A 22,749-nucleotide genomic window follows, 5' to 3' on the forward strand; every position below is an offset into this window, starting at 1 on the left:
CAGTATAGTAGTGGCAATGATTGGCCATAAGCAATACTATCATGACAAATACACAATATTTAGTGTAATTATTTAATGTTGTATATATATAGAGAGAGTACTTTTAGGGATTCATTTGTGCACAAAGGAAATTTTAAATATTATAATATTTATATTTATATATATATAATGCAATTATAATACTGTATAAATATTAATATATAACAATTGTAATTTTGTGTCATTATTAATATTATTGTGTATTTGTGTTTTGTATTTTGATGCTTTGGCAACATTGTTTTGGAAACTTTCATGCCAGTAAAGCACTTTAAATTGGATTGGAAAAGAAGCACACCATCCCGATTGTGTCACAAATTACATCCAAGTGAGACTGGATGATCATGCGTTGAATGTAGATGGGTTAGCAATGACCTGCAGTCCAACAACATGAAATAGCTGTAAATGTTTATTTATTAAAACATTATGCAACACATAATATGGAACTATAACATTACTCACACAATGAGGAATATCACATTAATGCCCAGATTCCTGTTTTCAACAGATTCTCCTCCATTCATACAGGATTTTTAAATAAAAAAGAAGAATACAAAATGCTGCTTTTAATAAATAAAGACTCGGGCCATTTAGCAGTGACATACCAGAATGAAAACGCAAGAAGATGGCATTAGAAATGTTAACCGACACTATTGCGCAAACTACAAATCAATATCAGCTCTTCATCTCATGTTATTGTGCGAGTCAAAAAAAAGAAACAGAATAATGAATAAAATTGAATGAAAGACAGCTTATATGAATCCCATTAACCAATATTAGACAGGCCTGAGTTAAATGAAGAGAGAGAGAGAGAGCTTTGTAGAAATACAGTCAGATCTTTATCAGTTGTCTTATAATATGACAAAGATGATTTTAGCAGCACTGAGAAGCTTGTGTGAGACTAAACATGATTGTACAATTTGGATTATGTAAAATGTGGCAACTAAAATGTACTAATTATGTAAGGTGTTGTAACTGATATTTGGCAAAAAAAAAAAAAATAGAGGTAACAATTATTATTGTAATAAAGTATATAAATAAACAAGACATATTAAAAGGCACAGTGTTGTCAATGAGAGGGCGACAGGGACTTCTCAGAGTTATATCCTCCAACATCTAAACCACAGTCTTCAGTGCTGGCTGAGTCAACGAGTCTCTCTCCTCCTCCTCCCCTACCGTTATCATCCTCCTCCTCTTCCTCATCCTCTTCATCTTCTTCCTCGTCTAATTCCTGCTCCTTCCGCGATGCTCTCTCCGTCTTGGGCCCCTTGCATATCTTGAGGTGACGGGTGAGGTGGTATTTGGTGAGGAAAGCTTTGTGGCATTTCTCACAGACAAAGTCTCTCCGGCCCTCGTGAGAGTTCATATGTTTCTTCAGGTGGTTGGTCTTGAGGAAATGTTTGTTGCACTTCGGGCACTGGATCCGCCGCTCACTGTGGTGGAAAAGGGAAAGAAGACAATACGCACGTTATATGATCTTTATTTCATCAGGTAATCTCATTGAGATCTTTTGCAAAAGAGACCAGAGTACAGAAAAAAAAACAAATTACTACAATCACTGCAAAACAGACCATAATCTTTTACGCCAAATTCACATCATGCAAACTGGCGAACTGCCATGCAACGTCTATGAAAAGCTGTAGCGGCTGCTCCCGAGTTCAGCGACCTGCAGCCGTTTGATTCTACGGCGAAGTGTGGCCAAACAAAAGTCGAGTCCTGATGTGGATTCAGCGTTAATCTGCTGACTCATAAAGTAACTGTTTAATTCTACAGCTTTATCTAGAATGCAATAAATACGTTACATACTGTGTGTGAGAGAACATGTGTTGTTTCAGGTCGTGTTTCCTGATGAATGCTCGGTCACAGAGGTCACACTTGAGCTTCTCTGCACCAGTGTGGATGAGCATGTGCGACGCCACGTGGGATTTCTGGGTAAACAACTTCTCGCAAACCGTGCATCTGTAGTTCTTCTGACCTGTTGGTGGGGGGAAAAAAAAAAAGAGTTTCAGAGGTTGAGAATATTTTAAAGCAAAAGTTTGACATTTTCTGGAATATATTTTTTATTCACTTTCTTGCCGCGAGTTAGACGAGAAGATTGATACCGCTCCCATTTCTGTCTACTCAATATGAAGCTACAGCCAGCAGCCGGTTAGCTTAGCTTAGCACAAAGACTGGAAACAGGGGGAAACTGCTAGCCTGGCTGTGTCCGATGGTAACAAAATCTGCCTGCCAGCTGTAGCTTCATATCTAACGGACAGATATGAGAGCGGTATCGAACTACTCAACTAGTCATGCGTGGGTCAGGTTTTTTTTTTTTTATAACCCGCACCCACCCGACCTGTTATGAGAGCCACTCCACACCACCTGACCTGCAAAAATATGCATTAATCAACCACCCGAACCCGACCTGACCCACAAACCGCCAACTCTATACATTATAGCAGCACAATAAATGTCAGGACTGAGGTCTGAGACAAGTGGACTCGAACACCATGGCTCGCAGTGTGTGTGCGTCATCTCACAGACATACTTGAAATGACCACGACCTCTTGACAGCACATTGTGGCATATAATGTGTTAAAATGACGCCACTAAGGCTGGTGTGTGTGTGTGTGTGTTTGAGAAAGAGACAGAGAGAGTGGAAAAAGAAGGTGGACTATTTCATGCAATGTTCCTGTAAGTTATTAATAACCTGTGCATCACTATACTCCGTGTTAAAGGGTGCTATGATACTGCTTTTAATTTGTAATTTTCTTTTGAGGTGCATTCGCTTGGTTGCAATTTGTCAAACACGTCTTTCTAGGAAAAAAAAAACTCATATATGTATAGTTGAGTTTTTCTAATTCTGACTTTTTATGTGACTTGTTGAAAAGACAGATGTTTAAAAATCAAATCCCTTCACACTTCAGTTATCTCTGTACACACCTGTGTGGATCTTGAGGTGCATCCTGAGGTTGCTGGGATCGCTGAAGGCCTTACTGCAGTATTCACACTTGTGAGGTTTCATCCCCACGTGCCCCATGAAGTGCACGTTGAGCTTTGTGGACGTGAGAAAAGCCCGGGAACACATGCTGCACTTGAATTTCTTCTCCCGTACGTGACCCTGACCTTTTGCTCTGGAGGTAACATTGTTATTAGAGTTTCTGTTACTGCCGCCTCTGTTGCTGCTGCTGTTGGTGTTATCACTGTTTGTTTGTCCTGCAGCGTGGGCGTGGCAGGGCCACGGGGAAGAGGAGGAGCTCGAGGTCCCATTGGTCAGCTTCTCTTCCTGGTGAGTGTGTTGCTGTTGTTGTTGCTCTTGTTGCTGCTGCTGCTGTTGCTGTGGTTGTTGCTGCTGTTGCTGAGAGTGGTCCTGCTGCGATGGGCTGTGGCTGTGTGGAGGTTGGTTATGGCTGTGGTTACTGTTATGGCTGCCAAGGTGAGACTTGAGCTCAGAGAAGGAGGAGCACTCTTTGCCACATTGGCAGATCTGGCCCTCGGGCACCTGAGGAACACCTGTGGAGACAGAAGAGATGGTGGAACGGTCAATCGATGGATAACCAGTGGATCTTTGTGGCTTCTTTAAAGGGCGGGTCCATCTGCGTTCTGTTTCGCTTTTTTCAAATGGAAACGTCTACTCAGCCGCTTCAAAAAGACGAGACGTAGGTTACCAAAGTAAGCTGATCAATAAGGTAGAATAATGTGAACGCTAGCACTAGCTGAGTCAAAGTTAGCTCTGCCAAGTTTGGAAATAACCGAAAGGGTTAGTTTGGATTTTTAGAAGTGGAGGTGTGTGTATACTCCCGTGTTCTGTGAGGTAAAATTACTGCTTTTGTGAATGGAGTCTGGTGGCTTTGAAGAGAGAGATATAACGGCTTCAGTTTCTCGTCGGAAAGGGCTGTCTGACAGCGAGGTAAAACGTCTGTGGACGGCAGCAGCAGAAAAACTTTTAGCCACATTAAAAACAACAAAAAAAAATCGATATCAGATTAAGTGTACGCTATATTTAGAATATTTTCACAGCTTTACCTCGCCGTCAGACAGCCCTTTCTGATGGGGAACTGAAGCCGTTATATTCCTGTTTTCAAAGCCACCAGACTCCATTCACAAAAACATTAATTTTACCTCACAGAACACAGGAGTTGCTGGTCTACCGCTGCATCGATCGGATAGTTTGTGTTATTGTGTGACTTTCTGATCCGAACTAACGTGGCGTCCACACAACAGTACATTGCTTTGCTTCAGTGCCGGAGTTCCTTTCTGCTTCTTCAAACTGGGAGCGTGCCGACCGCCATCTAAGATACTGTATGTACTGTATAGACTGTACATGTAGCAGCGTCATCATGCAGAAACCTACGTCAGGTCACGTGGGGAAAAAGTTTTAGAAGGGCTTCAAAAAATAGCATTTTGATGCTAAAACACACCGACTTCAACTAAAATTTGAATGTTGGGATTTGAATACATAAGGAACACCACTGAGAAGCTACAGAATGATATAAAAACCTAAAAAAAAAATAAAAAAAATAATGGACCCACCCTTTAAAATTATTAAAAAAAATACTTTATAGGTTTAACCATCTGTCATCTCACCTATCAGCCTGCAGTAGTCTCTGCTGTAATAGAAGAGCAGCTCCTGGTCCGGGTGGAGCTCTGTGGTTGTACAGAAGAACAGTTTACCATTGGCAGGGTACGCCACCAGGTTCTGTTCCTCACGGGTCCTAAACACACAGAAACACAGCAGATAGGGATAGTTTATTAGCATATTGGCTAGACTGAAATAACTGCTGATCACAAACACTGACAATTTGATGGAGAAGGGCACTTCTTAATCTTACTCAGCTCTGTGTCGTACCTCGCTTTGCGGACAAACATCATCCAGTTGCACTCGTTCTCGTCCGTCGTCACGATGTAGAATTCCAGCACATTGTTGTGGTACATCTGAAAGAGAGAAATGGGTTCATCTACTTATTATAATGATTCTGAACTGACTGTGACAAACCACGGGTCCAACCGAAGCCACTGACTGCACTGACCTTCCATATTTGTGGCGTTTCCTTTTCTGGCCAATCACAAAGGTCCACGTTGCTACAGTGCTGGCCCACCATTGGTCCAAAGCAGGTCCTTGGAGGAATGACGTCCCGTGCAAAAACTCCTAAGAGGGGTGTAAGCACATTTTGACAATAATCTAATTGATGGTCTACCAAATGTTTTTCGTTTACTATCTTTTTTAAAACCTTTTCTTTATATAAGACATCTTAATAACATCTAACAGTGCTTTTACTTTGATATCACTCTCAGAAAGTGTCCCAATAATCATGTTTGTGTACATCAAATCTTATGTGATCCTTAAAAAGTCTCTTACTCTGTTCCATAAATAATAATGAATTAAATAGCATATACAAAAAAATAGCATTAGCATTACGCTGAGTGGATTTATTCTCTTACCGAGCGGTTCGTCGGCCACTGAGATGCGCAGGCACAGTGGACGCGGCAGCGAGAGGCGAGCCCGGCTTTGGATAGGCGCGTCAGGGATGAAGGTGACTGGGCCGTGCTCTGGGCAGTCTGAGGTATACGAGCGCTCACACAGTGTGCACCCTGGAAGATGATGACAGCACAAAAGTCATTTATACAACAACAAATTGTTATTTAAGTGATATATTTTCTGCTGAATAATAGTATTTTCCAAAGCTTTAGAGCTGTATATGATTCCCAATACTTTTGTCCGATCTAGAAAACTTGATTTTCAAATCTACTGATGTATCCAGTTTTTTTTAATTTCAAAATAAACTATCACAAATACACACTCACAGATGGTGAAGGCGGTGACCATGTTCTCCTTGTTAGAGGTAGAATCCTCCAGCTGCAGGCTGGAGTTGACCAGCACCAGGTTGTTTTCTGGCCCCAGCGACACCTCCGCGGTGATGGGGGACACGTTCACCGCCTCCAGCCCCATCCCAGAGTGTCCGTGGAGCGACACCGGCTCCAGCTGGCCCTGGCTCGCCATGGAGCCGGTGAGCACCACGCTGACGACGCCTGAGTTCAGCTCCCCGTTAGTGTGGAGCTGCTCTCCAAGTCCTCCAGCTCCTCCACCCCCAGCGTTCCCCACCCGGCCCCCCATGTGATCCGGCTCCATCACCACCGGTAGTTCGAGAACAGGGGGTCCGTGGAGGGGCATCACCCCGCCAGATGAGTCCACCCCACTCAGTCCCTCGTGTGGCTGAGGCTGCCGTCCCCCTCCGAGCTGCTGCTGGCTGTCAGACACCACAACGACTCCGTCCATGGTGGCCAGCTCCTCTCCCATCCGGTCAGGGGACATGGGGCTGCTGACACGCGACTCCATGGCCAACCCTGAGTCCAGCTCATGAGCACCGGTCTGGTGGAGGTCTCCCTGGCCGCTGACCTGTCTGGAGTCCATGGGCACCAGGCCCTGCTCCAGTGGGCCTCCGGGGCCACTGTAGGGATCCAGACCTGAGGGGTTGTTGCTGGACACTGACAGGGTCCCATCCATGTTAAGGCTGCTGGGATGAATGTATTGAGGTGGTGGACGGTCTGCCAGATAGGACAGGATACCTACAACAGGGAAGAGAGAGGGAACTTGATTAGAGCTGAAACTGAAAGTACCGAGTAGCATGATTGATCCATTAACTCAAATCAAATTAGAGCATCTGGGACAGCGGTCAGCAACCTTTACTATCAAGAGAGCCAATGTAGGCAAAAAAAAAATCTGTCTGGAGCTGCAAAACATTTAGAAATTGTGATGAAAGAAATACAGCCTATAGTCTAAGTATATAGTATATAAAGGCCAAAGTACAAATGTACTACGGAGTATTAGGGCCACATTGAGGGGAAAAAATCTGAGATTTTGAGAATAAAATCATAACTTAAAGAGAAAAAATGTCGGAATATTACGAGAATAAAGTCATAACTTAACGAGACAAAAATTTGTAATATAACGAGGATAAAGTCATAACTTTACGAGAAAAAAGTTGTAATATTACGAGAAAAAAGTCATAACTTTACGAGAATCAAAGTTGTAATACTACGAGAATAAAGTCATAACTAAAAGAAAAAAAGTCGTAATATTACGAGAATAAAGTCATAAATTTACGAGAATAAAAGTTGTAATATAACGAGAATAAAGTCATATCTTTACAAGAAAAAAAGTCATAAAATTACGAGAATAAAGTCATAACTTTAAGAGAAAAAAAGAAAATAAGTAAAATTACTACTTTATAATATTAGGATTTTATTCTCGTAATCTCAGATTTATTTTTTTTCCTCAATGTGGCCCTAATACTGTCGTACCGTCGTACCATAGACCTACAACAATGATGAATAAAAATGAAAATGTAAACAAAAAAACAGCTATTCATTTCCAAATGAAATTGCAAATCCCGAGGGAGCCACTGGAGAGGGGCTAAAGAGGCGCAGGTTGCTGACCCCTGATCTGGCATAAAGCCTAATTAAACAAGCATCCGCACCACAAGAATCTGTCCGACTGCTTTGAGAACTTCAACACAGATAGATGAGATATATATTTCACACAAACAGTACTCCACCTGGCAATATGTGTCGGAAGTAGCTGCTCTCCAGGTGGGGGTATGGAGGAGGCGGCAGAGAGTAGTTCCTCTCTGGCAGGCCGCACATCACTCCTCTGTCACTCAGCGGACCCATGGGGAGCATCAGCGAGAGGGCAGAGGGAAGGGAGCCCAAGGAAGGACCCAGGCTGGGGATGGCCACTGGCATGCCTGATAATAAACCAAGATTCAATTCAGCAAAGAGAGAAGGGCTGGAGCCTGAGACTAATGCACAGATCCTTATCCGATCCAAGAGATTTTAAAATATAATGCAGAATTACTATCTTATATTGTTGAGCAGTTTATCTCCCTGCATATCAAACATGTTTCATTCTGACAACTGGAACGGGCAAACCTAAACATGACATCTATGACAGTAATCTGCAAAGATCAATCACTGAATATGTGATGCTTAGTCTTATAATGGTGTATTATGTCTAGTGTGTTTTCCCAGCTTGAGCTAACAGGCCTGGCTGTGTAGTGTCTTCCATACCTGCAGTGGAAATGGTGTTGTGTGTGGGGGAGGTGGGCAGACCCAGGTGGCTGGCACTCACTGAGGGCACACTGAGCTGGTCCATGCCCACAGGACTTAGGTTCATGTCGTTCATCCTGGAGGAACAACAGAGTTGTTGGCTAAGCTGTCATCCATGATGGAGAATGACATGCAGGACACCCTCTCAGCACTGGAGAGCTCCTTCAGCGACAGGCTGCTCCACCCAAAGTGTGTGAAGGAGCGCTATCACAGGTCCTTCCTTCCTGCAGCTGTCAGACTCCAGCACCAGCACTGCTCCCAGTAGACCACTTACACACCGAAAACTGACAATAACCTGATATTTTCAGGTGGAATTTCATTTAATTCTCTCTGTGCAATATCATTTTCCACTTGTGCAATTTGTTAATAGTCTGTTTATTGTCAATACTGTATATACTGCTCCTATTTCTATACTTCCTTCAATGGTTCATATTTTGTTACACTTTGTTTAGCTCTTTTTTACTGTTAGCTGATGCATCTTGTTTTTTGCACTATCCCCTTTGCTGCTGCACACTGCACATTAACACCACTGCGGGACTAATAAAGGAATATCTGATCTTATCTGATCTTATCTGATCTTATCTTAAACAGAGAAACAGCAACAAGCTAAATAACATCCCAACAGTCAGCTGATCGTTTGGGTTTCTGGCTGCTGTTTAGACACAGTTAGCAATATTAAGACATGAATTGAAGTTCTGTTATCTTGTAATTAGTGTAAATGTTCGATTAATTAAGCTCTTATATGTAATTGTTAGCAGGTAAAGACACCCAGGTGATCGTGCAGTGTGAGCTAGCTCCGTTAGTTTACCTGAAGTCAGCAGCTGATCATCAGTAACTGAGTCCTGCTGAAAGCTGCTTTCATTCTTCTCTCCCTGTGAAGGAAAACACCTGGGATGAAAACAAGGCGACTTTAAACTAAATGCAAATTACAATTCTTCTACAAAACCAACAGCTGAAGCAGCAGGTAGCAGGTAGCATGCAACTCAACATGACTTGTTAGTAACTAACGTGAGTCATTAAACATCACACTGCTAAAGTTATTAGCATGGCTAACTCACATCAACACACCGTCAGAGCAGAGACACATCACGTGTTTCTGCTGGGTTAGAGTAAAGAAATACCTGTCACGACTGAACGGGTTGCTTCATTACAAGAATAGAGATTATACGAGAAGGAAGAAGCCTTGAAAACAACAACAACATACCAGCAGCACAATAATACCTCCATGAACGAGGCCATGACAGCATACTGCTCTTAGTGCGCATGCGCTCTAGAGCTGGAGGAGCTGAGGAGGATTTGGCTGATCGCAGGTCAGTTTATGTGTCTTCCACTAAAGAGGCACAAAGACAGGAGGATCATCACCAAAAGGGCCAGGAAGGCAAAGAATGAATGAATGAATGAATATATTGCAGGTTGTATTGCATGTGCATGTGATATCGTGATATAGCAGATATCATGGTGTACAAATATGGAACACCAAAATAAACATCATCAAGAGCTCGTTATCCTTAGAACATTCTTAAAAGGAAATTATCATCACATTTAATCAATGATGTCTAATTATCTTTTGATAAGTTTTCTTTTCTTCTGTACTGTTTTTTGTATGTTTTTCATTGTTTTTATTGGATTGTTTTCCACTCTTTGGTTATTTTTTTTTTGCACATTTTGTGTACTTCTTGTTGTTGTTTAACTTTTGTCTTATTTTTAAAATTATGTTAGTTTAGATCTGTCTTCCTTTTTTGTTAAGGTTTTTTTCCTTTGCATATAAGCCTGTGGCTTATTGACCTCTCCTGACACATTTCTTTTTTTTTTTTTTCATTGACTGGATTTTGTCTAGTTTTATATATATGCAAATAAATTAATTAATTAAAAAAATAAAAAAATATTGTATATTATAAATTGTATATTATAAATAATAATTTGCGCATATAAGAAAAGATAACAAATAGTCAATATGATTAAGATAAATATGTAAGTAATGAATTGGTATTCTGGATTGATAACAAATGTATATTTTGATAAGGATAATTATATCAGTAATTAATTTATATTTCTGTATGACACAGATTAAAGGTAATAATTATAGTTAGAATAATTATAAATAATAATAATTATAGTTAGACAAATTTAGGAAAATTTAATAAGAGTATATGTATGGCTCAATAAGGAAGCGTGTTAATAATTAATAGTTGATTTATTTAAGGGGTGGGATTAAATAAGTTTATACTTCTTCTCACTCCTTTTCCAATATGTAAATCAAGGCATCAAGTGTTGACAATTTACTTTCTTATGCTTTTCATTGTATGTAAATACTACTTGCTTCTGACTGTACAGTTGTTGGTATGATCATTCTTTTTCTTTATTTTTCTTTTCTTTTTTTTTGTATTCTACATGTTCGAAATCAATTTTGAAATGAATGAATGAATACATAAATAAAATAAGTAAAAATAAAAATGACTCTTTTTTTGTTTGTACTGTTTCAAAAGACTACCTACACTTTTTACAGAAGGAAAATGAACTGAGCAGAAAAGCTTCTTTAAACAGGTGAATATATTGTCAGTCTGGCTTTGACTCTATTAAATGGAAGACATAAGCTAAAAAAAAATACTCATTAAGATAAATGTGATTAAAAGTCATTTTCAAGTAAGTAAAAACTGTGATAATAATCTACTTAATGTTTCAGTTAATTCTACAATTTTCATCATGTATCACAGATATTATCAGATCATTTAAATATCAAAATCCCATAGTGTGAATTGTAAAACAATGTGATGCAACTGCCTCTGAGCTCAGACTCAAATGACTTCATCATTTCAGAGGCAACTGGAATAAAAGAAAGCTCAGTATCATTTCCATGTTCCACAGAACAAAAAATAAATCTGTGCAATATTAATACACTGAATGTGAATACCTCTATCTGTGCAATATATCCTTGATGCAATATACACCTCAAGTGCAACTTTGTTTACATTTTATTTATTACATCTACCCTACCTATTTTACAAGTGCAATTACCTCTGTTTACATTACATCTATTTTTATATTTTATACTTCTAGTGTAACACTTCTGTTCATATTTATTTATAACATCTACTTTACCTGTTTTATTTACTTTATAACTGTGTGTGTTTTACCTGTTATATGTTTTATCTGCCTCGTCTTGTCAAGTATTTGTTTAAAGCACTGACCAGAAGTGTTAACTGTGAATCTCGTTGTATTTAATACAATGACAATAAAGCTTTCTATTCTATTCTATTCTATTCTATTCCATGTGTGTTTTTTCTTTATTCCCTTCTGCATCATCATTTCATCATTCTTTCAAATCACAGATTTTCAGACAGCATAAAGAAACTGAACTGGGATTTGGATCTTTCATACTCAAATGTGTCTACAACCTGCCATTATTGATAGCCTACATTTTATAAATGTTTACAATAAAAACAAATCAGTTATTCTAAGTTTGCCTTAGTACCTATAAATCCCTGATGAGAGCTGCTCCACAGTGTCAACGGAAGGAAGAAAACGTTATGTAAACAGTTTTATCTTGATAAGAAAGCTGCTTCTCCGCCCAGGATCACACCCACCATCCACCATGCCTTCACCCTCAAAACCCCAACAAACAAGTTGTCACACAGAGTCCAGACCAAGAAGTGCACACTTATAAAAGATCACAATCTACATATTTAATCACAAAGTGGCGAGATTTAAAAGGAAACTCCTGCTGAGAACACGAGATGACTGTGAGGAGACTCTGACAGGGTAAGTTGCATCAATGGTGCAAAATGAAATTGCATATATTTTACAGCTGCACTGTTAAGAATTTCCCAGTAAAATAACAGTAAAGAACCGGCAGCAGGGTTGCCTTTATGTTACTGTAAAATTAACATTATTATACTGTCGCTGAAATTTACAGCTTTGTAATGTTAATGAAAAATACAGTTTGAACTGTTATTTTTGTATTAATTTTACAGTTAATTTACTGTTTAAAGATACATTATATAGCTGTTTTTCACCTTTCTTTTACATTATCTTACTGATTTGTTTTAATGCACTATTTAGGTTGTATTTGTTACATACATTTTAATAAACATTATTTTTTGCCCTAAATGAATAGACTTAGCAGGTTGCAGACATAGGAATAGTCACACTAAATACAGTTAAAGGTACTTGTTAGGAAAAAGGCTATAATAGACTTGTTGACACTTTTCCCAAAATGTCTCTCTATAGCTGGCTACAAGCACAGAATGCAAACCAGAACAACATGTGAGTGAAGAACAATAAAGCTAATTCACTGATTTTACAATCATGTACAATGTACAAGCCTCACATGAGCAGATCAGCTCCCAGAATTCAAGAAATACTGCATGAAACTGTTACTGATGATACTTTAGACAGTTGATCAGCAGTAAAGTGATGTTTTTTAAGAATGCATTATAGTTCAGTTAAAAAACGGCCTATGAGTGTAATTTAACAGGTTTTCTTTTTTTGCTGATATTTTTTTGCATATTTAAAAAAAGATTTTCTCTCATAACTTAATATTTTCCTGATGTTTTACCAACGTTTTTCAGGTAGTTTACTAATATTTTTGGGATATTTTACTAAGAGTGTTCTAATATTTTACCAAGATTTTGTCTGATAACTTATTAATATCTTTCAGATATTTTACAAATGTTTTTTGATATGTTACTAATATTGTTTAGGATGTTTTACTGATATTATTTTAAATTTGTTTTTAAATTGTCTGATGCTTTACTAATGTTTTTTTGCATATTTTACTAAGATTTTGTCTGATCATTTATTAATATTTTTTGCATATTTTACTAAGGTTTTTAGGATATTTTACTGATATTGTTTGGATATTTTTACTATTTTTTATTTTACCAATATTTAAGGTGGAGCTTTTGTATTAACAGTAAAGCACTGTTTTTTTTTTTTTAGCAATAACAGGTTTATACTGTTGAAATCCTGCTGTAAATTAACAGCATTTGTTGACAGTGTGAGATGTAATAGCACAGTAAGTAGGTGGTCTTTGAAGAGCACTCAGGAAACTCTTCTGAATAGACACTGTGCTTTAGGGACCAGTTAAGCGTTATTACTGTACTACCAAAACTAAAGCATGACAGGATTATCAGTTTCAGACAGTTTCTTGTTCAGAAGACATTTTGACATGCCATAGCATGAAAATCACAGCTGTGATTACAGTAATAACATGATTAAATGGCTGCATTGCATTAAGGTGTTTGGAACTGAGTTATTAATTCATGATTTTACCTACGCCTTCTCCTGCTATGACAATTTTGTCCATTTAATTTGTATTATACAAAACGTCTGATTGCTGCATGCCCTTATGCTGTTGGACCCATTCTTATAGCTATGGAAATTATTCATTAAATTGAAAATTGTTCTTGTTAAATTCATAATAATTTAATATAACTCAAAAAAACTATTTGTTTAGAAATGTCCAAAGGGATGGATGGACCCTTACTCTAAATGCATCTTTTAATACTATGTATTAAAGATGAAGAGAGATGAAGTGCTCAACTTGTACATTTTTTTTTTACTATTCACCTCATTCAGTTTCTAACATATGGTAAAGACTTCAGTAATTCAGCGTTCTCAGTGTCTACTATCCTGAAAATGTCTCCTTTCTCTGATGGGTGTTTGTCCTATAGCTCCCTAAAGTAGTCTCATTTTTCATTCTCAGAGAGATGTCTTATCCCAGTAAGGAGTTAATGGAGCATATTCCACATGTTCCTCATCTGGCTCTGCACAGCTTCTCTATGAAGAACAGTGGAGCTCACTACAAGGATGCACTTCTACATGGACTGCCTTTCCACCTGGACGCTGCATACCTGGACCCAGTGCACGGTCAGATGTCACCCTGCAGACGGTTAACCTATCTCCCCTTCCACATCCCTCTCAGTGTGTGTGATTACTCCTTCGAGCCTGCGTTTATCCGCAAGAGGAACGAGAGGGAGCGTCATCGGGTGCGCTGCGTCAACGAAGGTTACGCGCGGCTCAGAGAGCGTCTGCCGCAGGAGTTAGAGGACAAAAAGCTCAGTAAAGTGGAGACACTGCGAGCTGCTATCGACTATATCAAACACCTGCAGAGACAGCTGGACTTGAACGTGTCCGGGATGGAGACGTCACTTGGAGACGTGCGTAAGAGGACAGACTGCAACAGTGATGGAGAATCCAAAACTGGCCTCAGCGACAGTGGGGAGATGGTTTACTAGCTCTGACTCTCTCTCTGTGTGTGTGATCTACTGTTCACTAATTAAACTGTAAAGAGAGTAAAACATGACAAATTGATCAAATTCCACTGTCTGATTTTATTCTACAGTCTGTAGGCAAGGCAAGGCAGCTTTATTTGTAGAGCACATTTCAGCAATAACATAAACATTAAAGAACATTGCGACAAAGTGCAAAAGAACATTAAGACATAATTAAAACAGTTATAAAAACATAAAAGATTAGAAAATAAAAACAAGCTAAAAATAAAAGCTAGGATAGAAGTTAAAATAGAATATACCACACAAGAGTAAAAGTTCTAGTGCAGTATAAGATCATTATCTGCTTTAATAAAAGACAGCAAACAGGAAAGTTTGAAGCTTTGGAGCTTGTTCCAGATATTTAGTGCATAAAAACTGAATGCTTCTTCTGCATGTTTAGTTGTGACTCTGGGGACACTAAGCAGACCTGATCCAGATGACCTGAGAGGTCTGGATGGTTCATAACATGGCAGAAGATCAGAAATATATTTTGGCCCTAAACCATTCAGTGCTTTGTAAACCAGCAGCAGTATTTTGAAATCAATTCTCTGAGAGACAGGGAGCCAATGTAGAGACCTCAGAACTGGACTGATGTGATCCACTTTCTTGGTCTTAGTGAGGACTCTAGCAGCAGCAGGTTCTGAATCAGCTGCAGGCGTCTGATCATTTTTTTTAGAAAGACTAGTAAAGACGCCATTACAGTAGTCAAGTCAGCTGAAGATAAATGCATGGACTAGTTTTTCCAAGTCTGTACATTTATTTATGTAGGGAGCTATAGGACAAACACCCATCAGAGAAAGGAAATATTTTCAGGATAGTAGACATTGAAAACACTGAATTACTGAAGTCTTTATCATATGTTAGAAACTGAATGAGGTGAATATAGTAAAAAAAAAAAAATGACAAGTTGAGCACTTCATCTCTCTTCTACTTTAATACATAGTATCAAGGGATGCATTTAGAGTTAGAGTTAGAGTCCATCCATCCTTTTGGATATTTCTAAACAAATAGTTTTTTGAGTTTTATTAAATTATTATGAACAAGAACAATTTTCAATTTAATGAATCATTTCCCAAACTATAAGAATGGGTCCAACAGCATGCGGGCATGCAACAATCAGACTTTTTGGATAATACAAATTAAATAGACAGGAGAAGGTGTAGGTAAAAACATGAATTAATAACTCAGTTCCCCACACCTTAATGCAATGCAGCCATTTAATCATGTTATTACTGTAATCACAGCTGGGATTTTCCTGCTATGACATGTCAAAATGTCTTCTGAACAAGGCTTATTCTGTCTGAAACTGATATTCCTGTGTCATGCTTTAGTTTTGGCAGTTCAGTATTAACGCTTAACTGCATGGTCCCTAAAGCACAGTGTCTATTCAGAAGAGTTTCCTGAGTGCTCTTCAAAGACCACCTACATACTGTACTATTACATCTCAGGGTTCTCAGGAAGTCTTTCTCCCCTAATAGCTCGAGTGTGTGTGTTTATACTTCCCACCTCCGCTGACCTGCACGGAAACAGCTCACAGTTTCTGTAAAAAAAAAAGTAATCATGATATTGTATACAAGTAAAAGGGGTTTTTGAGAGACCAGCAGGTCAAGTGAACCGTGCCAGTACGGGAGAATGGCATTGACAGCCACAGAGGCGTGACATGTACCCATAACAAAAGGTGTTTGGCTGTGCAGTTTGTGAATCAGACCCAATAATTAGCCAAGTGCTGGTACCCTGGGCTTGATGGTTCAGTGGCACTCTGAAGATATGAGAACATGAAGCTACTTTAAATGAAAGCCTCCACCATAATGGATGTTTTTCTCCCGGGCTGATTCTAATCAGATTCCTTGCAGGCATTGCTCTATTTCACCGGAAAGGTTGTTGCTAATGGGAATCATCTGGATCATTTCAATTTATTTCTTCCTGCCTTCCTTATCAATTTGTGAATCTGTCAAAACATGTACCACAAAAACGTGTTGTCTTAAACCAACAGACACAACAAAATACCCTTTTACTGGATACAGTCTTCTATCAAATCTATTTACCTTCTCTGGTGATGACTGTAAGCTTGTGGCCAGGTACTCAGACTAAAAACAACATCTCCTCCACCCATAAAGACAAAGGGCCACAGTGGGCCCTGGAGTAAACACACACTAGTAGACCATAACTTCATCTTCTGGGGATGAGCATACAAAATAGGAGTCTGATGAGGGATATGAAGCATAAACAATGACAACAAGTCAAAAGAAAAAAGTAGATTAATTACTCAAGATGGAGCAGAGATTGGTTTGTTGAAATGGGAAAAGAAGAGCTAGAATAGTATGATCAAAGAGCACCTGTTAATGTATGTCTTCTGTGTATAAGGCTGCAGATTTGTGCAAACATGCACGATGACTTGGATAGATAAAGTTTATCAGTTGAAGTTAAGATCCGTGCGGGACCACCGGGAAAGGCTGCTGCGACGTGTCGAGACAGAGAGCCCACATTCAGAGGCGGAAACTGCGAGTAACAGGACACACAGTGATGCAGGGCTGTCCTCTGTACACTGCAGGAAACATATTGATGCACTTCAGCTTAAAGAAAGTCTCTTTGCTGTAGTGGAAGTTGTATTTCACTGCACATTTACTTTATAAGTGCTGAAAATCAACAAATCCATTTGGGATTATATTTTTTGTCATCATATTTACAACCCAACATTTCCAGTAGATGCTATACATTGGTGGTTTAACCTGTGGCATGTTGATTCAAGTGTTGCGTAATGCTGTTTACATTGCATTCATGGGGAAAACACTAGAACTAATTATGAGCTACACCAGCAAACTACTACTTAAGTAAAAGTGCAGTAGTATTGGCAACAAAATGTACTTAAAGTATCAAAAGTAAAAGTACTCATTATGCAGTGTTATATATTGTATTATTGGATCATTATTGTTGATGTTGATCAAGGTGAAACAAGTTTATATACTTTTTTAATCTACAGAAATACATCATATTTTATGAACTGATTTTATATATATGCTTTAAATTTGAAAAGTAACCAGTAATAACAACTGTGGAAAACAATGTGGTGGAGTAATATTTCCCTCTGAAATGTGGTGGAGTAGAATTATAAAGTAACATAAAATGGAAATACTCGAGCAAAGTACAAATACCTCAAAATGACTTGAGTGAATGTACTGTTGGTATCCACCACACATATTGCAATGTATTGAAAGGTGTTTCTGTTATTTTGTCCACCCCCTGCACCTCGCAAGAGTATAAATTGTACTCAAATGCTGACAATCTAACCTTATGCAAATATAATAAATCCTAATGTTGTTACATCAGGAGGAAAAAAGATTATTATTGTCGTCATTATAAGATTAACTGCAAATTCCTGTTATGTTAACAGCTTATGTTGTTAATGGCTTCCGATTAACCATCAAGGTGCACAATGACAGCAGGGCTCGGCTATAATAAAGTCAGTTACTGACTAATTGCAGCAACATTATCATGTCAGTCAGGTTATTCAACGCTTCAGCAAAACTGGTTTGTACGGAAAAGAACACTCAGAAGCAAATGATGCATCCTTTACTGTCATTTATTAATTTAAATACATATTTACAAGTGGCTAAAAGTTAGTGACTGTGTGACATGAGGTGAAATGCAGGTTTGCAGTACAGCTCAGTGTGTGTGTGTGCATGTGGCTTGGCAATCAGAGGGCCTGCAGTTCATTGAGCTTTACCAGGAGAGCGCCTTTTTCCAATTCCAACTTGGAGATCTGACGATTCTTGTTACTCACCTCCTGTTAAAGGAGGAAAATGTGGCCAAATATCATACAGACGCAAACAGACTAAGAATTATTGAACATCCTTCTCTGTTTGTAAAGAACAATTAAAGGGGAAAACACTCATTATGTCAAAAGAAATAGATACAAAATAGGACTTTAAAAATGTGTTTGAAGCCCTTTAAGGCTTACACTAAATCAATTTACTTCACTTTCAACATTTTTTGTTCTCCTTACCTGAGTCAGTACCGTGTTGTGCCAGCGGAGGTCACTGTCTGCCACTGCGTCATACAGAGAAGGGTTGCTGCCGCTGGTGACATTGGGCTCACTCATCACAGAGCCCAGAGAACCATTCACTCTCTGGATACGAGACCTGAGGAGGCAGGACCGAGCCTGTAGATGTACAGACAGGTGGTGTGTTTAAGTGACAGTACATTGAGTAAAGTCAGTGAGGTCCTGAACCCAGCCCTGCCTCGTACCTCTGTTGAACCTTCCTGGCAGCAGCCGACCCCTCTTTTGGTCTCGGTGTTGTCCTGCCTGGCTCTATTCTCCTCCAGCTGCTGGAGGTACCAGTGACGGGTCTTCTCCAGGATCTCCAGACCAGAGCTCAGAGCGTCCTTCTCCTTCTCTAGATCCCTCAGACGTCTAACCTGAGGCGGGAAGAACACAGCTTCATCAGGTTCGAGTGAATTTTGAGTTGTAACCCCAAACTGAAATTCTCCCTCATCATCCAGGAACAGGTTTGTGACAGGATACCAACAAAATGAATAAATGTTGTAGCGTCCTAATAAAATGCTGACCATGTGATCACACCCTGGGTCAAGTTCAGCCGGTGACCTTTGCTGGTCACCCTTCTTCCCCCTACATTTCCTGTCACATTTCCACCATCTACTTCTCTAATGAAGCAGAAAAGTGTCCATAAATACTTAAAAAAATAATCCTAAATGTTGAGTTTGATGATATATCCAGCAACAATAAGGATTGCCTGATTGCCTGGGGGGAAGTAAAATGCCATGTCGGGCCATCCGGGAAAAATGTGTTTAATTCCATTAACTTTAGTTTTTGTTGTTATTTGATAACCAGAAATAAATGAAACAATTAGTATAGAGACAAGAAAAAATTGACTTTAGGCAGTTTGTGGTTGAACCCTGTGTGTGTGGTGTGTGTGTGTGTGTGTGTGTGTATTATGATGGCACCATGGGGTCAGCTGACTAACAAGCTTGACCAGCAGCCTGCGGCCTGATGTAAAGCAGTGTGGTCGGCACAGCGCTGCCTGTTGTCTTCCAGAGGCCCCGAGGCTTTGTTTATATGAGCAGAGCCAATCTACAGAGCAGCAGGAGGCCTTTAGTTCTATTGTCCACACTCAGTTGGATTACATGCACTTTAAATGGGCTCACACAGAGCTAACAGTGCTACAACAAGCAGAGAATCATAATGTATATATGGTGGTGGTGGTGATGATGATTCACCTCTGGTATCATGAGGTCAGGACGTCACAGTCACTTTGTCAATTTTAAGGCAATCAACAACGAGTTGGACGAGGAGGATGTTAGAAACTCATGACACTATTGTATCAATAGTGAATGATTCATTTTTTAGCTGCGTTTGATGAATCAGATTTTCAAGATATGCAAAAAAGCTCAATTTTATTTATTTATAAGATAAGATCTTATCTTACAGCGGTATGTCTACCATAAATAATCTCATATCTATTACTGTTAGTAACTGTTTGACAACTCCTCTCATAATAATAGATGTACAGTCAGTGGGATCTGGTTATATTGAGCCTTTAACAGGAAGCTGTGAGGGGAAGACTTGACATGTGGGAATGTGTCACTGAGATGACTGCAGCCATGCTTCAAAATAACACGCAGACATGGAGCAAAGACGGGAAAACGGACTGAAAACAGAGTGACTCTACAAGCATTTAAATCAAATGTCCAGTATGAAAAGAAAGCAAATTCCCATTGTGTTAACATTAATAATTAATGCTCAAAAATACGTACATACAGTAAGTGCTGTAATTTTGCCAGTAAAGGTCAGTTTAGTCATCAGTATTTTTCTAGTTTTCATTCCACAATTAAAAACGTACACATGGTGAGTATTTTAAAGGCTGATTACAGTAATTTTAGATCCAATATATTTAAATGTGATTACTTTAAGGCCAACAAAAATAGATAAATGAAGAATACAGAATTTCCCTATAATAATTGTATTCCTGGCAGCGTGGAGAAAGCTTTGAAACATTTAAACCTTCATTTTGGGAAATAAAATTTACAGGAAATATAATTTAACAGAATGACTCAATGGATAAAATATAAAAAATCCAAATAATTAATCCAAATTTGAGACTTCCTGTTCGGTGTTTCCCTTTTTTGAAGGGAGTGATGCATTGCAGGGACTTGGAATAGATATCTCAGTTTTTTCAAAATCCATGGCTATGACTATGCATTTCTGTTGACACTCCTTCCATATGATACAAATAATAATATATTTTATTTACAGAGCGCTTTTCAAATAGCCTACTCAAAGATGCTTGTACTTGTTTGTACTTTCAGTGTGATGTCTCACACATGCATACATGTAAACGTATAGACGCCAGTCGTTGAAGAATTCAGGAATTGCTTTAGATGCTGTCATTTAACAGAACTTAAAATAAAAACATATGTCTAAATACACTCATACAACTGTTCTATCATAAAGTCTATCTTTATGATGCCTATAATTTTCAATTTCTTTTTTGTTGTTATTTTGACACTGTTGTAGAGGTGTTAATTCAATTATACAGTATATCTCTTATTGAGGTCAGGTCATAGGTCAGAGTGGTCCTGTTGAACTGGACTGCATTATATTCTGAGGTCTTTCTAATATTCTGCTCCCCTCATGTGTGTAAATAGGAAGGACAATAATTAGAAACACCTTCATATACAGTGTAGTCCACTACAACAGCAACTTTAAATAGTAATTGAATTTACACATTTCTGAAAATGTCACCATACAGTATATACAGTATATACTAATATATACCGTATGTCTTAATACATATTTCTAAATTGAGCCTAAATGTAAAGAAATTACTTCAAATTGAAATATGAAATCTTTGAAAAATGGTACACCGTCTTTTACAAAATGAGTCAAATGACTCATTTAAATCATTTGTTCCACATTCCAGAGGAGCACAAAAGGTCATGTGAATGTACCTTAGCCAAATGTACCAAACTGGTGACACTTACACAGACTTGAGTAATAAATCACATCTTTTTAACAGAAAATGTACAGTTGGTTTTTAAACCTCATGCCAGCAGTAGTATAATCTACAGTACACTGCAGTTATTTTGTCTATTGTGCAGAAAATATTGTGCTGAAAACTGTGAAACATGTGAGTACCCACAGCAGCTGATAAGAATCACCAACTCAGGAGAATCACACTTATATTCACACACAACAAAAACAATGAGATGATTAGAATCAAAACACACATGCACGCTCATATCCCCCCCTACACACACACACACACACAGCCCCCCTCCTCACCCATAGGTAGAAGCGTAGTGCGTCCAGGCTGCAGAGGCTGGTCCTGAACGGGATGATAACCACAGTGTAGGATCCAGAGCCGGGGGGATGACAGGCCATGGAGAGGAGATCAGTCACTGACAGCTAGTACTACTACTACCAGTGCCCCATACAGCTGCATGAGTAACAAACAACAAACTACAGCTCGCCAGCGGCTGACTCAGAATAATACCACAGAGAGAGAATGAGAGGGAGAGACAGAGCAGGCAGGGGTGGAAAAAAAAGCAGCAGGATACACAGGCACAGGCAGCATGGTGCCCCCGGGGCGAGGTAATGAAAAATTCCACATGTCACTGCCATGACTGGTTAATCGACATACAGTGACAGAGTGAGAGAGATGGGGGGGAAGAGATCTGAGAGGAGGATACAGGTGTGATCAGACATTTGCAGCTTGTGTGTTTGGTTAAAAACCTTGTTCACTGAATCTCAGCTGTACAACAAGGATAGTTGGGTTTCCACAAGCTTTCTCTGCTCAAGGGATTGGCAGAATGTTCTAGGGATCATGTCATCCTGCAGCTGAAGTTCAAACATGCCATTCCTTTGTTGAATGAAAAGAGAGCGTGTGTGATTATTTTGTGCTTTGGTTTCAGGTGAGCACTCTGTCCCGACATGTTCCCTGGAATGTGACATAACCAGGGGACGAGGTGGAGTGCGTGCCAGGGGACATTATAGCAACAGAGTATAGCAGTTAAGAAAAACAAACAGAGCAGTCAAGTAGAGTTTGGAGAGCAGGGTGGGGATGTAGAGGGTGGAGCGCTCATGGATTTCAGCTGCACTGCATTGACATTAACATCATTACTATCAGCGCTCAGCTGTTCAGCCGGGCAATACCAGAACAGAAAATCAGTGGCACATGTTGTTTATTACTGCCTCAGGCCACACTGGATGGAGACAGGAACAGTACTGTTGGAGAGATGGAGAGAGGGAAGAATATGAAGATTCAGCCCACCAAAAATGATTATCTTCCTTTTTCTTTGGCAAAATTAACTGAAGCACAAATTAATGATGGCTGAT

At 39.1% G+C, this 22,749-nt stretch overlaps 3 protein-coding genes across 6 annotated transcripts; 1 reads left to right on the forward strand and 2 right to left on the reverse strand.

Annotated features, from left to right (window-relative positions):
* Positions 1-430: 430 nt before the first annotated feature.
* On the reverse strand, positions 431-9,421 carry prdm4 (PR domain containing 4). 4 transcript variants are annotated; one of them, XM_037761145.1, is made up of 12 exons: positions 9,329-9,421; positions 8,933-8,996; positions 8,086-8,201; positions 7,575-7,763; positions 5,824-6,585; positions 5,461-5,610; positions 5,049-5,167; positions 4,868-4,953; positions 4,606-4,733; positions 2,962-3,531; positions 1,843-2,011; positions 431-1,469 (listed from the first exon to the last, which is right to left on the reverse strand). In XM_037761145.1, the coding sequence occupies exons 3-12, from the start codon at positions 8,198-8,200 to the stop codon at positions 1,106-1,108; spliced, it is 2,652 nt and encodes an 883-aa protein (XP_037617073.1). In that variant the 5' UTR covers position 8,201; positions 8,933-8,996; positions 9,329-9,421; the 3' UTR covers positions 431-1,105. The 4 variants fall into 4 exon arrangements, with proteins under 4 accessions (XP_037617073.1, XP_037617070.1, XP_037617072.1 ...); XM_037761142.1 differs by having other exon boundaries at positions 1,106-1,469; positions 9,346-9,413; XM_037761144.1 differs by lacking the exon at positions 9,329-9,421 and adding an exon at positions 9,246-9,319 and having other exon boundaries at positions 1,106-1,469.
* A 2,344-nt stretch (positions 9,422-11,765) lies between these two features.
* On the forward strand, positions 11,766-14,427 carry LOC119483037 (achaete-scute homolog 4-like). The gene is made up of 2 exons (XM_037761044.1): positions 11,766-11,883; positions 13,829-14,427. The coding sequence occupies exon 2, from the start codon at positions 13,833-13,835 to the stop codon at positions 14,358-14,360; it is 528 nt and encodes a 175-aa protein (XP_037616972.1). The 5' UTR covers positions 11,766-11,883; positions 13,829-13,832; the 3' UTR covers positions 14,361-14,427.
* Positions 14,428-17,967: 3,540 nt separating this feature from the next.
* sapcd1 (suppressor APC domain containing 1) lies at positions 17,968-22,083 on the reverse strand. The gene is made up of 4 exons (XM_037760034.1): positions 21,697-22,083; positions 18,642-18,812; positions 18,400-18,555; positions 17,968-18,180 (listed from the first exon to the last, which is right to left on the reverse strand). Exons 1-4 carry the CDS (start codon positions 21,793-21,795, stop codon positions 18,091-18,093), a joined length of 516 nt encoding a protein of 171 aa, XP_037615962.1. The 5' UTR covers positions 21,796-22,083; the 3' UTR covers positions 17,968-18,090.
* Positions 22,084-22,749: the final 666 nt, after the last annotated feature.

Source organism: Sebastes umbrosus, chromosome 23 (assembly GCF_015220745.1).
Source record: "Sebastes umbrosus isolate fSebUmb1 chromosome 23, fSebUmb1.pri, whole genome shotgun sequence".
NCBI lineage: Eukaryota > Metazoa > Chordata > Actinopteri > Perciformes > Sebastidae > Sebastes > Sebastes umbrosus.